Genomic DNA, 14,977 nt, shown 5'->3' with positions numbered 1-14,977 from the left:
ACTCTGTCTGCAAGACATATCTACCCTTGGGTATAAATAAAGCTGAGTTATGTTTAGTTGAGTTGAGTTGATCTATATCCAACCTCAGTTTGATCAAGAATATCCTGGATTCAGTTTTTACCATGTAAAGTTAGTGCTGTTTTGATGAAGTGTTCAGGCTTGCTCAATATTTCTCAGGCCATGTCCACAAATAGCTGAGTATCCAGGAAAACTGCATGTATTCTTATATGATTAGACCTGTCATCCACACAAAACCGCAGCTTCACGTCTCTAAAATTTATGTTTTCCTGAAAACTCTGGCCAAAGTGAAGATGGTTTCATGGTTTTGTGTAGATACCTGGGAACTGAATTTTTGGTTCTAAAACATCACAGCTTTCCATTTGTACTTGGAAGTCAGAATTTACCAGTTCTGAGTGGAAATTTCAACTGGAACCCCTGTAAAATACCTGGCTAGGTTTGTACAAGGCCTCAGGCCATACTTGGTGTTTCGTGCACACCTTCAGCTTTGGGAGATTTCTCATTTCTAGACAGTTGAGTTTATGTCTTAATAATTTTTATGGTCTGTCTTAAAATGAGGTTGTTCAAATTGTGTTTTCTGTTGGTTAATCCCCTTGCATAGCTTGCTCTTTTTTGCCAATTGCCAAAGCAGACTGCTATGGAAGCCTACAGTGCCTATAGAAAGCAACTAACTTTCGAAGAGTTTTTCCTGAACACTTTTGGTCTGATTTGGTCTTCAGTCCTTTAACTCCTGCCAAGCAAACAGTGAGCCAACAACAGTCTCTTCTGTAGCCGGGGGCCATTATATATATTCAGCCTACACGTCAGTCATAAACACACAATATACCCACAGAATATACACTTTGGACTTTCTCCAAGAGTTCATTCTGTGTGTGCTGTGTGTCCCTTTTCAATTAACATAAATGATTTTCTTTCTTGTGGTTGGTTCATGAATATCAAAATTATATTCAAATGAATGTAAATATAATGTGGGAATTGGTATATTTTTGAAAACAGCAGCACAGGACTCCGAGTTGAGTTCTAATTCGTTAAGCATACATCCCCTTGATCATACAAATTACTGGAGACAGCCAAGTGGAGAAATCGCTCTCACACACACACACATTAATGTAGCCACAAAAACAGAGCGGTTTAATTACATGCTGTTGAGCAACTGTTTCTTTAATGCATTCCTCGTTCATTGATTTGAGAGGTCTCTGACATTGAATTACACTATAGATTTAGGCATTTCAAACGCACGCATAGGCACACCCAAATATCCATACTAATTGACTTTTTAGCATTCAGAAGCTGCTCTATTAGCAACTTAGGCTACTGAGTGAGCTCCTGATGCAGAAGTCCAGCTGAAGGAGTGAACGGCAGGGCAGAGAGCACCACTGCTGGAACAAAAAAAAAACAAAAAAAAAAAAGCTCCTGGGAATCCCATCGCCCACACATATTCACTCACTCCTGCATGCTCAATATTATGATACAAGCCAGCTTAGCTTTAAAATGCTGACGGCAACAGTCTGGAGTAGCAGTACAACACAGCAGAAAGACGTTATTAAGCAAACAAATGAAAACAGGCTTTAATTTAATCTGAATAACAACAGATTTCATTAACAAAACCTAACGTCAACCTGGTCTAAGAGTCCCTCATCAGAGAAACAAATATATGCCTCACTAGATTTAACCCAAAGCTATCTATGCAAAATGAGCCTGTGTGCTTAGTTTGGGTGCTCACAGAGACATTAAAAAACACACACACACATGCCGACACACACTCCCTGAAGCTGCCTGGGCATCCATCCTCCTGGAAGTCAGCTTACGCATACAGAAACAGGCAAAGCATCTCTGTACCCCCACACTCTTGGCAAGGGTGCCAACTAAGCCCCAGTTCTCCAGAAGTAATAAACTGTCTTTTCACTGTGTCTCTCCAAACCATGATAGAAGACTGCTGAAAGCCCCTGCGCCTCACTTTAAACCCCTCAACTCATTTACCAGGACACTGATCTTTACGTCTGTGACTAGGCATGTGTTTGTGTGTATGTGTGAGTCTGCTGATCGTACATTGTGTCCCACGTGCTGCTGCCAAGGGGGACAATTTGTTTTACACACTAACATGTAAACCCACACAAATATTAGTAGAATGGGACATATGACAAAATGTACTACAGGGTGTGTTGAGAATTTATTCTGCAAACTAAGGTCAGATAACTGCAACACACTGCCACACATCACTTTCAGAAAGCATTTTAAAAAGAAAACGTATCATTTCACTCAGCATTCAAAAGTTGGAGACAACACAATTTATCATTTTAGTGGGTTGTTTTATTTCCTTTGCTTGAGGGTGGTTTGGCCAGTCTCTTTTGACATTAACTTGGAGCTGTGACTAAGTGCACGGCTAATAACAGCCAGAGAATTTCAGCAGGGCACCAGACTGAGCCCCACAATAGAGCACAGCTCTCTGGATAACATGCAGTGCTTTGGCGTCCCACTACCCCTCTGAATAGAGGACTGAGAGTGAGGCACGAGAACAATGTTAGCTGGCAGCATTCAAGGTTAATCCATTGAAAGCCATATCTAATAGACAGCAAACTGACAAACCCACAAATGCTGTTAAACAAGCTACATGCTGCATAACAGATTTATCATTGAAAAAATGTAAACCCTTTAATTAAGTAAAAAAATACACATACACATAAATTAATCTGACAATCCATTGACTCACTGTCTCCTTAAATCATCTTTTAATATTCGCTTCATTATCTTGGTGTTTTTTGTCTTTGATTGTGTGGATTTACTTTTTTGTCTGTGTGGGTTTTTTTTCATGTATATCAGCCACTGTTTAGCATCACGTCAAACCTGCTCATCAACCTTGTGGATTAACTTTCACACCCACTTCAAGATTATAACTTTCACATAGATTTTCAGCAATTCCAATTAAATAAGAGTTACTATATAAACACTTTCACTTAAAGGCTAAATAGACCCCAGCCTGTGCCAATGTGTGTATTAAATATATGTGTAAGCGTGTTTGTGGTACCAGGAGGTGCAGGCATAACAGCCAGCGTGTGACTGAGCGCGAGGCAGCCGTGCGCCTTCCGCCTCCTCTCACTTTTTTTCTCTGTCGATCACACTGAAGAGATGCCAAGGAAAAATCACGGCTTGAAAAAACTTAAGTGGGCATGTGGAATCCCTCTGATCACGTACTCCCTCATTTTGTGTCTCCATCATTCACCGCAGCAAGTGGTGAAATGAAAAAAAAGTTTTTCTTTCTCCTGTGTGAGTGTGTGCGTGTGTGTGTGTGTGAGTCTCAGTGAATAGAGCATTAATTGCATTAGCATTACAGCTGGGTGATTTCCAGTCAAATGAAAACTCTGGCATCAACAAGGAAGGCATTTTCAGAGTCTTGAAGTGTGTTATTATTTTGTGCATTTCAATCGGAATTTCTTTTTGTGCCAAAATTGGCGTGACAGGCGGGGTGAAAGAGAGACGTGCATAAGAAGAAGGGTGAAGCAGGAAGACAGGAAGATTGCACTGATCAAGGTGGCCAAGAGAAATTGTTCCCCTCTCAGACGGCAATATTGTCCTGTGATATGTTAGTCAGCTCTGATTATTTAGGTATCCACAAAATAAAATGTGACAGATGATAAATTACAGCTTTTTTGCATTTAGTTTTTCATGCAAATCATCTACAAAAACAGAGCAGCCAAAAAGCATGTATTTGGTCCTTTCACGCGTCAGTCGTCCTGTTGTAGTTGTGAGGTAGAACTACTCGCTCATTTCTTTTTTACCTGAGTCTGAGTCATTTTGATTCGTCCACATTGACTAAACATCTACAAGATTACTGGTTTGTAACAGAATTATCAGTCCATTAAACTAATAAGCATTGTTGGCCTTAAATGATAGTCATATGTTGTGTCAACATGTATCACAGCTACCTCCACTGGCCTGGACTGGTAGTTCTGGTTACTGATACAGTTCACTTATGTTTTACTACCCAGAACATAGGACGCACCAAGAGCAGGTGGTGCCTCAAGGTCAGCTTACTTTGATCTAGAAAACTGGCATAAAGTTGTTGTAGTTGTGTTCAGCTTTGTGTAGCTGAAATGGAAGTTAATCATCAGACTGGAAAAATGCAAAGCCAGCTCAGGCATGAGAATGTTTGAACCATACACTTTAATTATACATTTAGCAGTGTTTATTACACTTTGCTGGGTTCCCTAAGCATTTTCTTACCTTTAGACCAATCTGCAAGTCAGAATCTACATTTCAGTTTTGTACATAGAAGAATTGGGTCATTCTGGAAAATTCCAAGTCTGAAACACAACAAGGTCTCCTCTCATCTCATCTAATTAAAGTAAATGTAATCATTGTGATTTTGAAAAAAAAAGCTAATCCAAAAACAAAGCTAACAAATTCAAATCACTTGCTTTCTATGCCTATGCTCAAACAATATTGTGCACAGTGGACAGTGGACAGTGAAAAAGAAAACAGGCATGTTTTTCTTTTTAGGAATCTTTTTTGTGCCTGTTTAAGACGCTGCAGCACCAAATACACTTAAAGTGCAAAGTTCTTGTGTCAATTTACAAATGAATTATACCATTATGTACAAAGCCCTCCAAGAGGCAAAAAAAAATAGGGTGGACTACTTACTCATGATATTTTTAAGTATAGATGAAAAGTGTAGAGAACAGGGCTTAACATGCAGGTCTTCCAAGCATGACTGGATTATAAAAGACCTGTCTCTTCCCTAATAGAGGGATGACTTGAGTCCATCATACATGGGGAGGAGAGTTTTATCTGTCAACACAGGATAATTTGGCAGTATGCAGTTCATAACTTGCCAAAGCATTACCCTAATACTAAAGCTCACTCACTGGCATCAAAATCCAGTGATAGGTTCAACAATTATTGGGGGTCGGGTTTGTTTACGCTATTCAACAGCAACATCCTAACCTTAGCACTAAGTATGAGTAGAACTCAGCACCAAGTATGAGTGTAACTCACTGTCTTTTTCTCACTTGGTCATAAAAAGTACACACCTGCCACGAGCAAGAGTGTGTTTGGTTCTGTTTATTGTACTTTTAACATGTATTGGATTTTAATAACATGAGTGTGCTACTTCAAAAACAAGTTCAAGTCACTAAACTAACATGCTGCCCTGACATGCCAGCTATTATATAACAAGTGTACGCCTTACTTTAATGTTGTGCTCAAACTGAAGTTCCTTTTGAGTTAAGCAAAACAAAGACTATGACTAAAAACTAAGAACTTAACGTTATGCTAGGCAACATTTTTGTTTGATTCTACTTTTACTTGGCGCAAGTTTGCTAAATTGTTTACCAAAATGAAAAAAAATATATATACCAAACAGTACCATCTTAAATTTTTTTTTTATCCTTTTATTCCAGTTAGAACTTTGGTAATAAGTGGGTTAATTGTTTTTATACTGTTAAATAACATGAAGAATAGTCTGACTAATTGAAACAATAATTCAAAACAAAAGTGATTAAATTGTGATCGTGATTCTGCAAAAATACAATTGTGATGTTTTTTCTTTCAAACTGCTCACCTCTATGTGTATGTGTGTGTTTGATGAATGGAAATTAGTTGAAATGCAAAATAATTTCAAGCTAAATTTCACCGTCCATATAAAAATGTTCGTATTCCTCTTTCTCTTTCTTTTTGCTATTCCAAGGCAAGTATCAAGACATTTACTGATGTTCAAATCATGGTGTGTGTTATATATTGGATTATGCTATTATTGATCAGATTTATCAGATTATTGATTCAGCTAGCTGAATGTAAGCTAAAAGGTTTAATGAGATTGTTTCTGGTCAGACATTTCTAATGTGCACTGTGTGTTTGTAATTACTTGATTGAGTTCCTGAAGTGGTCCTCTGCGGGGTTTTTCACGGTGCAGCTGTTGAGTACCCACAGGTCTGCCTCTGTTGGGTCATCTACGGAAAGAAAGAGACACAGTTTATGCATTTTTTTAAAATACAGGAACAAGTGTACTATAGAGAAAACTCAGATCTTTCGACTTCACACATACAAACAGTAAAACGTGATAACTTTCAGTGTCTGAAGCACCACAGACCAGCAAGAGATGATTTGTGAACCAGTGACTCATCAGGTTTTTGGGTAAATTTATGATTAAATTCCAGATTAACAATAGAGTTCATTTTGTCTACTTTACTGTATCAACAAAACTGTAACAAAACTGATCAGTTAGAACTTCAAGTCTTGTTTCTTTTTCTTCTGGCTGCAGCTTCAATTAACAGTGATTCATCAAAGCCAGCTGTTTTCCAAGGAGTGTACCAAAAGTATGTTACTTGCTCTGACTGCCTCTTAGTCTATGTTCTTGCAAGAAAAGCTTCTTGAGTGTCTCACATGGGGACACACTTTGGCAAAAAAACAAAGATCCAAAATCCCAAATGTACCACAATTAAGAGTTAGACTAGCAGAGTCATTTAAACACTTTTTAAAAAGAACATGCACCCACACACACACACACACACACACACACACACACACACACACACACACACACACACACACACACACACACACACACACACACACACACACACACACACACACACACACACACACACACAGTGGTGTGATTCTCCTTGTGATGTTAAGCTCGGCTGCTGCTCAGGACGGTGGTGGCAGGCTTTGCATGGCACTGCCAGGAGACACATGGACACACATACTCGAGGGGATATAGCACAGCAGTGGTCGGGAGCTTCAAGCTTGCTCCTTTCCGCCACATTGAACCAGATTTTTCACTTAGAATCCACTTTCCTGCTTCAGTCAGGCATGCACACACCACTCTCACTGTATTTCCTGCATTCCTAATTTGATACACACCGGCAGCACTTTTCTGTGACACACAGTGCAGGTCCCAGGATGCAGAGCAGGAAGAGGGATTACCCTTCACACCACACCTTTCATGGGGTTAACTGTCATCCCAACCCGTGCCTCTCAACAGACGCCAAGCACACTTAAACTACACACACACACGCCACTTAGAGACACAGCAAGATCATCTGATCTTATCTTTCAGTACAAACTTCTCAACTTAAAGGTTTAGGATGTGTACATTTTCTCTCATAACATTTAAAATTACAGCAGCCTGGGCCTTGAGGTATAAAATCTGACAGTGTCATACAGAAAACAACACTTACTGAGGTCTCATAAAAGCAGAGAAACAGCTGCACATCTTGGGAGAAAATCAAAATAACATGAGTCACACTACCGAGACATGAATCATGTGTTGGGTTCGTGGGGTCTTTTGGGTTTTTTTCAGCCTTTGCGTGCTCTCAAGAATCATCATTTCTTACGGGACAGGAGAATAAAAAAAGATCAAACTAATGACGAATCCTGAAGCTACAACTGAAAAACAATGAGGTGTATTCGTGACTTGAGAAATGCAGAGAGAGGAATTCAGCTGGCAAATGGTGCCCATTATGCCTACCTTTATTTGTCTCAGCAACCACACACACACATACACACACACACACTAACACAGGACTAGTGGGAGTGGTCTCAGCTGTGTGGTTGCTGTCTCCTCTCTGTCCCGAGGGGGGCTTTCCAGACCAACAATAACAAGCTCTCCATCAATTTAACTCACACACTCACTCACACGCACACACACACACACACAGGATGGATAAAAACATCTGCAAAACAACCCACATCCACAGAGTCAGCACAACTGCACACTGATAATATCTTACAGTTTAAAAGGAACTAACACTGAGATGAAGACGTGCTGTTGTGGCCATGCACGGATGTTTCTGTAGAGGGAGTTTTTACTTTATATAGGATGTTATTTTAAACAGCTCATATACAAATGAGTGAGGCAGCTGATCATTATTCATATAGCTTACTTTAAGTGAGCACCTTCCTCTGCTGTGTTGTGACACATGTTGTACAACAGCTCTAGCTCACATGATTTTGAAATCTTAGATAACCTTTTTTTTTTTGGATAACACTGGGTCTCCAAACATTGTCCATGGCTCCCTCGCTTCAAAGAACAGACTAATTTTCTGGCATTTGTTGCGATAAACCTCTAAGCCCCTTTCAGTCCGTAAAGTGACAACAACAGCAGCTGTTGTTGATCCACCAAAACATCAGCATTGCAGCAGAAACACACTGTGGCACAACACAAACAAGTGTGTCAGACCTTCCATGCTGTTTGCAAAACGCTGAGGTAGTCAGAGTTCAGCAGCAGAAAATTAGAAGATTTATGACAGTATCCCTTGGTGGCAACTATACACTCCCTGTAGAGCATGATAGTTAAAGCAATCAATATTACAGATGTGGTGACAGACTCAACTTACCACGGGATGTGTTTCATAATTCCAGTTTCACAAGCTTTTTTTCATGATTTTCTGAGGGGGTTAAATGACTCAGTTTGTGGCCAAGACTTCAATAGACTGATTAAACTGTTCCTTTGTGATGCTTTGCCCCATGATAAGTTACCTCATTTCTCTAAAAGCTGCCTTTCTACTTGCTGGATGAACCAAACACTGACCTTCTTCCTCTTTTGGCAAGAATGAAACACTCTGAGGTATCCAGTGCAATCTGTGCCAAAATAATTCTGTAATTTCATTAACAGGTTTGGTGGAGGTTCCAGCTCAGCCAGGCAGTACCACAGGGTGGAGGCCACCAGACTGTGAATAATAAGTGGTCTCCCCCTGTGGGACATCTTTGGTAAAAGTCATTGCCACTTATTCAACTTAGCCTCTTTTTCTCAAGTACTTCACAGATTTTTAGATCCACCACCTAAATAAATAGAGATGGGAATCAAAAAACAGTTCCTATTGAGAATCGATAAGAAACGTTTCAATCCATCGATATAGTTAGCCTTTGTGCTAAACGATTCCTTTATCAATTCTTTTACATTGTTCCAGAGCCGCCGGGCCTAACGTCGACTAGTCTGCTGCAGCTATCTTAGCTTAGCAATTAGATAACATTTCCCAAGAAATCTCTGATTCAGGATTTTCAGCTCCAATTTTTACTGAAGAACTGGCTTCAGAAAGAAATGTAAAGAATAGAATTTCAACTTTCATCACATAAGCATATTACATCAACTCTTTATAAAGAAAAAAAAACTTAGAACTTCAAGTTTCAAAAGCTTACAGGCAATTAAAAGGCTCATGGCTAACTTCATAACTACCGAAAGCTTCCAAACAACTTAAACCATTGCTATAACCACTTTGAGACACTAGATGGCCAACTTGAATTATTAAAATATTACCACACAGAACATCAACGTCACATTGTGTGCGATTTTTACCTGTTTCTGTATAATTATGCCCAGAAATTTTCAGACTCAGGGACCAATTACATTTTATCCACTTACAGTATAAACTCAATTAAATGTTGAAACAGAAAACCTGTAAAGCCACTTTTTGTACCAGGAAAATTCACAACAGGAATTGATAAGAGAATCAATAAAAAATCAGATTGATAAGCAGAATCGATAAGGGCATCGGTATTGACAAAATCTTATCAATTACCATCCCTATGAACAAATGTCCATATATTTGTTCCCATGTGACAACTATATGATGCATAAAGGTAACTCAGCCTTTGCTCTGTACCGACCGCCAAACCTGTACTCTTACCCCCAGTTTACCCTCCAGGCAGACATCAAAACACATTCTGATTTGTACAAACTTTTGAACTTTACTATTCTCTGTTATAGCCAGCATGATGTCATCTGCATATGCAGAGAGTAAAAGTGGCAAAGGATCATCCTTTAACCCTGTGCACTTTATCTGACATAATTTGGGTTTAATGAGTTAAGAGCAAGTGGCAACCTCTGCTCTAAGAATATGAAACAATACTGAAGTACTAAAATCTGCTGTTTCTCACTTGAGGCTGGCTCCAGAAGTACCAAAAGTCCAAAAAAGCTGTTTTCAAAGCAGAAATAAACCTATTTATAGCCTGGTTCAAAAAACGTCTCCTGTCTGAATCGATAATTTTATGATCGGCACACACTGTACGAGGGGTGAAATTTTTTCTAACTTGTCAGTTCAGAGGATCTTAGTATCACGAGCTCGCCCAGTCAGAGGCACAGCTCAGGTCACATGACTGATGGCCGCCCTACAGCTGTGTGCGAAGCCCTTGCCACTTTCAATATGGCCATGATTTCGATTTGCTTCATTGAATGTTTAGAAACAGATGGGTGACGTTGAAGAGACTATGTCTATGTTTTATACAGTCGATGGTAAAGAGTGAAGCATGCACTGCTTTTTTTTTATGAAAGGTAGAATTTAAACCACCACTGACCTTCAAAACACTTCCAGCGTCACATTTTAAAGTTTTGATCACTGCAATGAAGCCGGTGGAGAAACCAAAAAGCCTTTGAATACTGGCCCTCTAGCTGATCAAATGCCTTCTCTAGGTTATAGGAAAACTTATCATCTTCCACCATAGATATACTATCTGTAATGATCTGCTGAGGAAGACTGATCAGCATGTATGACCTACTTCATCATTTTTCTTATCCTGTTGGTCAAAAACTTTGAACAGATCTTACAGTCAGCAAAAAACAGACTCCCTGGCCTCCAGATCTTTATTTCAAGTCTCTATTTTTTGGGCAGAGGAGTGATGACTGCCCTGACAGCTGAGGTTTAGCCCTCTGGCTAAACTGTCTCTCTTAAGACCTTCAACAGATCCTCACCCAAGGGGGACCAAAGGATGTATAAAAGTCTATAGGTGGGCCATCTATTCCTGGAGCTTTGGTATTTTCCATGCTTATCAGTGCCACCTGCAGCTTTTGTGGTGTCAGTGGGTGTCATAAGTCTTCATTATCGCCAGCTAAAACCTGTGGTAAAAACTGGTCAAGTACCAGAATTTGTTTTTGCTTTGCTGTGAATTCTACCTTCTTTAAAACACACAATTTAAAACCAAGCAGTAACCTCAGGCTGTGAGAAATGAGACTGAAACTGGAGCGCAAAGACACTGAAGTTTCTCAACCTTTTGCTTAAGGCTGGTTCCAGATGTACCACACACCCATCAAGACCACAAATGCACCCATTCAAAAAGAACCCTGATATCTACAGCAAAAATAAAAAGTGATAACAACTTGATTCATTTATTTCAAAACATGGTCTCAGTTTAAAGCTCATTTCTCCAACACTATAAAGTTGTTTTATTACTCATCAGTTTGGGAGATGTGAAGATAACAAGCTTTGCATAATTACAGACAAAGCTGACCTGAATGGCAGGTAGGAACTCTGTGGCTGTTTGCAAGGAGGCTCAAAGTTCACATCAACTCCGCCTCTATGACTCCTGTTAGGTCAAAGCAAGGTTGAGTCTGGCACCTGTTGACAATAGGTGCAAATCCCCTGCCTTAGAAACTGATGGGTGACATCACAGAGACTACATCATGTATTGCACAGTCTGTTTTAAACAAATACACATTTCTGTGCTTGAAAAAACATCATCAACCAGCCTGTGTACATAAAGCTGTACAGTTTACACTTCAACGTAAAAACAAATTATGTTTTCAAGTCTACCTGTGTGACTGTTCCTGTAACAGCTGCAGTCATATTTACCCAGATGTCAATCAGTACAGACTGTTTTTTTAAAGGCAGCTGTCACTCTTCTGTATTAACACTGCTGATTTTCAGAAGATAAAGCTCATCCAACCTTGCTAAGAAATGTGGTTTCTGTTTTTTCCTGTTAATCTCCCTTTTCAGTGTAAGGAAGCAGTCTGGACTTAACCTCAAATGACTCAGCGTTAAGGTGCACATGAATTCCAACCACCCACAGAATTGCTGTTTGCTGGGAAATCTCTTGAAAGTTAGAATTTGCATAAGATTTGCATAGGTATGGAGGTGCAGCCAATGGCAGGGGAGTGATTTGGTTAGGTTTGCATGACATGTCCACAAGGCAATTATTTGTGAGGTTGTTAGTACAGAATGTGCACAAAAATTGTTGACTAATCTTTTATCTGATGAAGAAAAAAAGCCCTCAGGGTAGAACAGCATCCTGGTATTTGTGTGAGCGTGGGTGTGTGTATCCGTGTGTTTGTGTATGTGTGTGTGAAAGGGTAAATGTGGTGTGTGGTGTGTGTGTGTTACAAAATAAGTCTGTTAACCCCAGGGTTCCTACAGCTCAACCCAGGTTAAATTCAAGACTTTGTGAGACTTTTTTAAGGTCGTTTGAAATAAAGTTTAAGACCAAGTCAACAACGAACAACAACTGAAACAAAGAAAACTAATAAAAACAGCACATGAATTACCTAGCAATTTTAACCCTATGTTGTTGTTTTTTTAAATAAAAAATCACTTTTTACCTTCTTTTTAACCCCATTTTTACAAATTTATGCCTATTTTCACGTCTTTTGAAATTTAATATCAAATTTAGTTCCGAAATTTGCTGCCATAATCATTTTTCCTAAGCCACTATTGGATTTTTTTGCCATTTTTTGCGATTTTGTACCTATTTTGCATCTATTTATCAACCTTTTTCGACTTTCATACCATTTTTACCTATTTTTTACAATTTCATGCCTATTTTTTTTACCTCAATATAAACGCTTTTTTTCCCACTTTTGGACCATTTATACATTTTTTTAAACCCAATTTTACAACTTCATGCCTATTTTGCAGCAATTCATCATTTCTTGTCCACTGTCAGAACCATTTTTGGAAGTTTTACATGGTTTTTGAAATTTAATTAAAAATTTACTTCTCAATACTGCTGCCACAATCAATTTTCTTCGGCCACTTTGGGATTTTTTTTGCCAATTTTTCCCCATTTATTTCTATCTCCTGGCACTGTAGGTACAACCAATACATGTGTCTGCTCTAAAAGATCCAGGTGCAACCACATCACCGTTTTGTTAGTTCTGCTATTGTGATTATGCGATGTTGCCGTGAGAGTAAACCGGTGAATTATTTTTGAAAAATAGATAAATGTTACTAAATATTTTTTTAGTTCAATCCAACATAAATCTTACTGATGTGTTCACATTTTTAAGACTTCTGAAAATTGGATTTAAGACATTTAAATGCCAATTAAGGCCTTATTTTTTGAATAATGAGTTTAATGCCTTTTAAGACTTTTCAAGGATCCGCAGGAACCCTGGTTAACCCACAATTAAACCTGCAAACTTTTTAGAACACATAGCTTTTAGAGATAAAAAAAAAAAGGCTTCAAAAAAGATCAGATTCAAAAGGAAAATTATGACATAAAGTGATTCGGCGATAACTGTAGATACTTGATGTGAGACACAATCTATCAAACACTGACAAAAGGTTAAAATAAATAAAAAGAAAGTAAATAAAAAAGTACAAGGAGCCAAATATGCTCAAGCAATAAATGAGCATAGGTAGTCTCACCTGATAATAATAACAACAGGTACTAAAGCTGACACCTGACCCCAATCATTTTCAAGTCAACAGTGTGAGAGTGTTTATGAAACATTCACACACCAAATTATGTGAGACAGAGTTAGTGAACATGCAACACCTGGGGTCAGTATGTGAATGTCTTCAACCATACGGATACGGGAGGTCATACATAACACATTTCAATCGCTAAACTCCCCATGGAGACGAGGAAGAAGGGTTATGGGAGCAGGTGCACCAAGTAAGTACGGATGGAAAGACAGACAAAGAAAGAAAGAGTGACAGCAAGGATCAGATGGCTGCCCGTGAATATGAGAGAAAACACAGAAAAAAGGATTAAAGGAACAGGCAGGAAAGAAAGAGATGGAGGGTCATCCTGAGAGGAGAAGAAAAGAAAAAAGGACGCTAAAGTGGAGGTAGGGGATAGTCAAAACCCAAATGGGATTTAAGGATGACCACAATATGAGCAAAAAGGAGAAACAGAGCCAGAGCAACAAAAGCTGTGGAGATGAGAGTTGAAAGCACAGAGTATATAGAGGAATATGAAAAGAGGACAGAAAACATTGGTCGAGTGCCCTGAGCGAGTACCCTGTTCCTATGTGAAAGCAAACATTGGCCTGTTAACATCAGAAAAAACACATTTGTTCACAGCTGACATGTTTATTTGCCAAGCTCGTGTGCTCCTCAGAAATCATAAATACTTTGTTTATTAAAAACCTGAAAATTATGTATTCTGCTGTCTTTGCACGTTATGTTTGTTGTCCAATTTGCCCACAGGTGTGCGCAGGCCCCCGCAGAGGAACAGAGATGAGGCTCAGCTGCAGGGTCAGATGTGGAGGAAAACACATAAAGTCAGAACGCAGTCAGAACGGGGAATAAAATCACTTCCCTCGTCTCCTGTGTATCCAATTTTTGCAGATGTGCCAGTTCACATATTGAAACTGTAAAATGTGGATTTGATTCAGGTAAGGGCACACAAAGGAGTAGTGACTTAGGTCGAGGTAAAGGTAACCAACACATGTATCTGGTCTATTCTGCCATTATGAGCACAAAACATTTCAATGTCTTTATAATGACAGAAAAAGTTCAGAGGCCAAACTCACAGAGTACAGCGAGAACCTGTACATTACACCATTAAGTGCTGTTTTAAACTGCGCACGACATGAAATTATGTAAAGTCACAAGCTGCCATCCATTTTGAATCAATGGCTGCAGGCAGAGCTGTAATGATTATACTCTCCCACTCCAAAGCGCAGAGTTGCCTGAGGTGGATTCGCCCAGTCATCCAAGGACAATTTTTAGGTTGAAACGGGAAAAATAATTTTCGAGGTATGACATGAAGGGAGTAAAACATTGTCTCCAGACGAATCTCAAATAACAGTGTTTTACTGGAAACAGCAGAGAGTAAAAAATGTATGTCGCAGACACTTCTGGAAGGAAAAGAGCAGACTGTAATTCATACAGCCCTGTTAAGATCCTATCAACTCGTACATACCTGATATTTTACCAAAACATCCTTAAACTACCATCCGTCTTTTACTCCCTCCTATCTTCTGACATAACTTTTCTCTTTCATCTCTTTATGCTGTCGTTTT

At 39.1% G+C, this 14,977-nt stretch overlaps 1 protein-coding gene across 2 annotated transcripts in view; it reads right to left on the bottom strand.

Annotated features, from left to right (window-relative positions):
• cdkal1 (CDK5 regulatory subunit associated protein 1-like 1) overlaps positions 1 to 14,977 on the bottom strand; it is a 260,221-nt gene that overhangs the window by 209,195 nt on the left and 36,049 nt on the right. For both annotated transcript variants that reach the window (XM_074682552.1, XM_074682553.1), the window contains exon 4: positions 5,879 to 5,963. In XM_074682552.1, coding sequence (XP_074538653.1) covers positions 5,879 to 5,963 — 85 coding nt within the window. The remainder of the gene's footprint in view (positions 1 to 5,878; positions 5,964 to 14,977) is intronic.

This window comes from Halichoeres trimaculatus, unplaced genomic scaffold (genome assembly GCF_033239565.1).
Source record: "Halichoeres trimaculatus isolate MK-OKI-2021-1 unplaced genomic scaffold, fHalTri1.1 fHalTri1_scaffold_12, whole genome shotgun sequence".
NCBI lineage: Eukaryota > Metazoa > Chordata > Actinopteri > Labriformes > Labridae > Halichoeres > Halichoeres trimaculatus.
The sequence above is the reverse complement of the archived record's forward strand: the minus strand, read 5'-3'. Positions and strand labels throughout refer to the sequence as shown.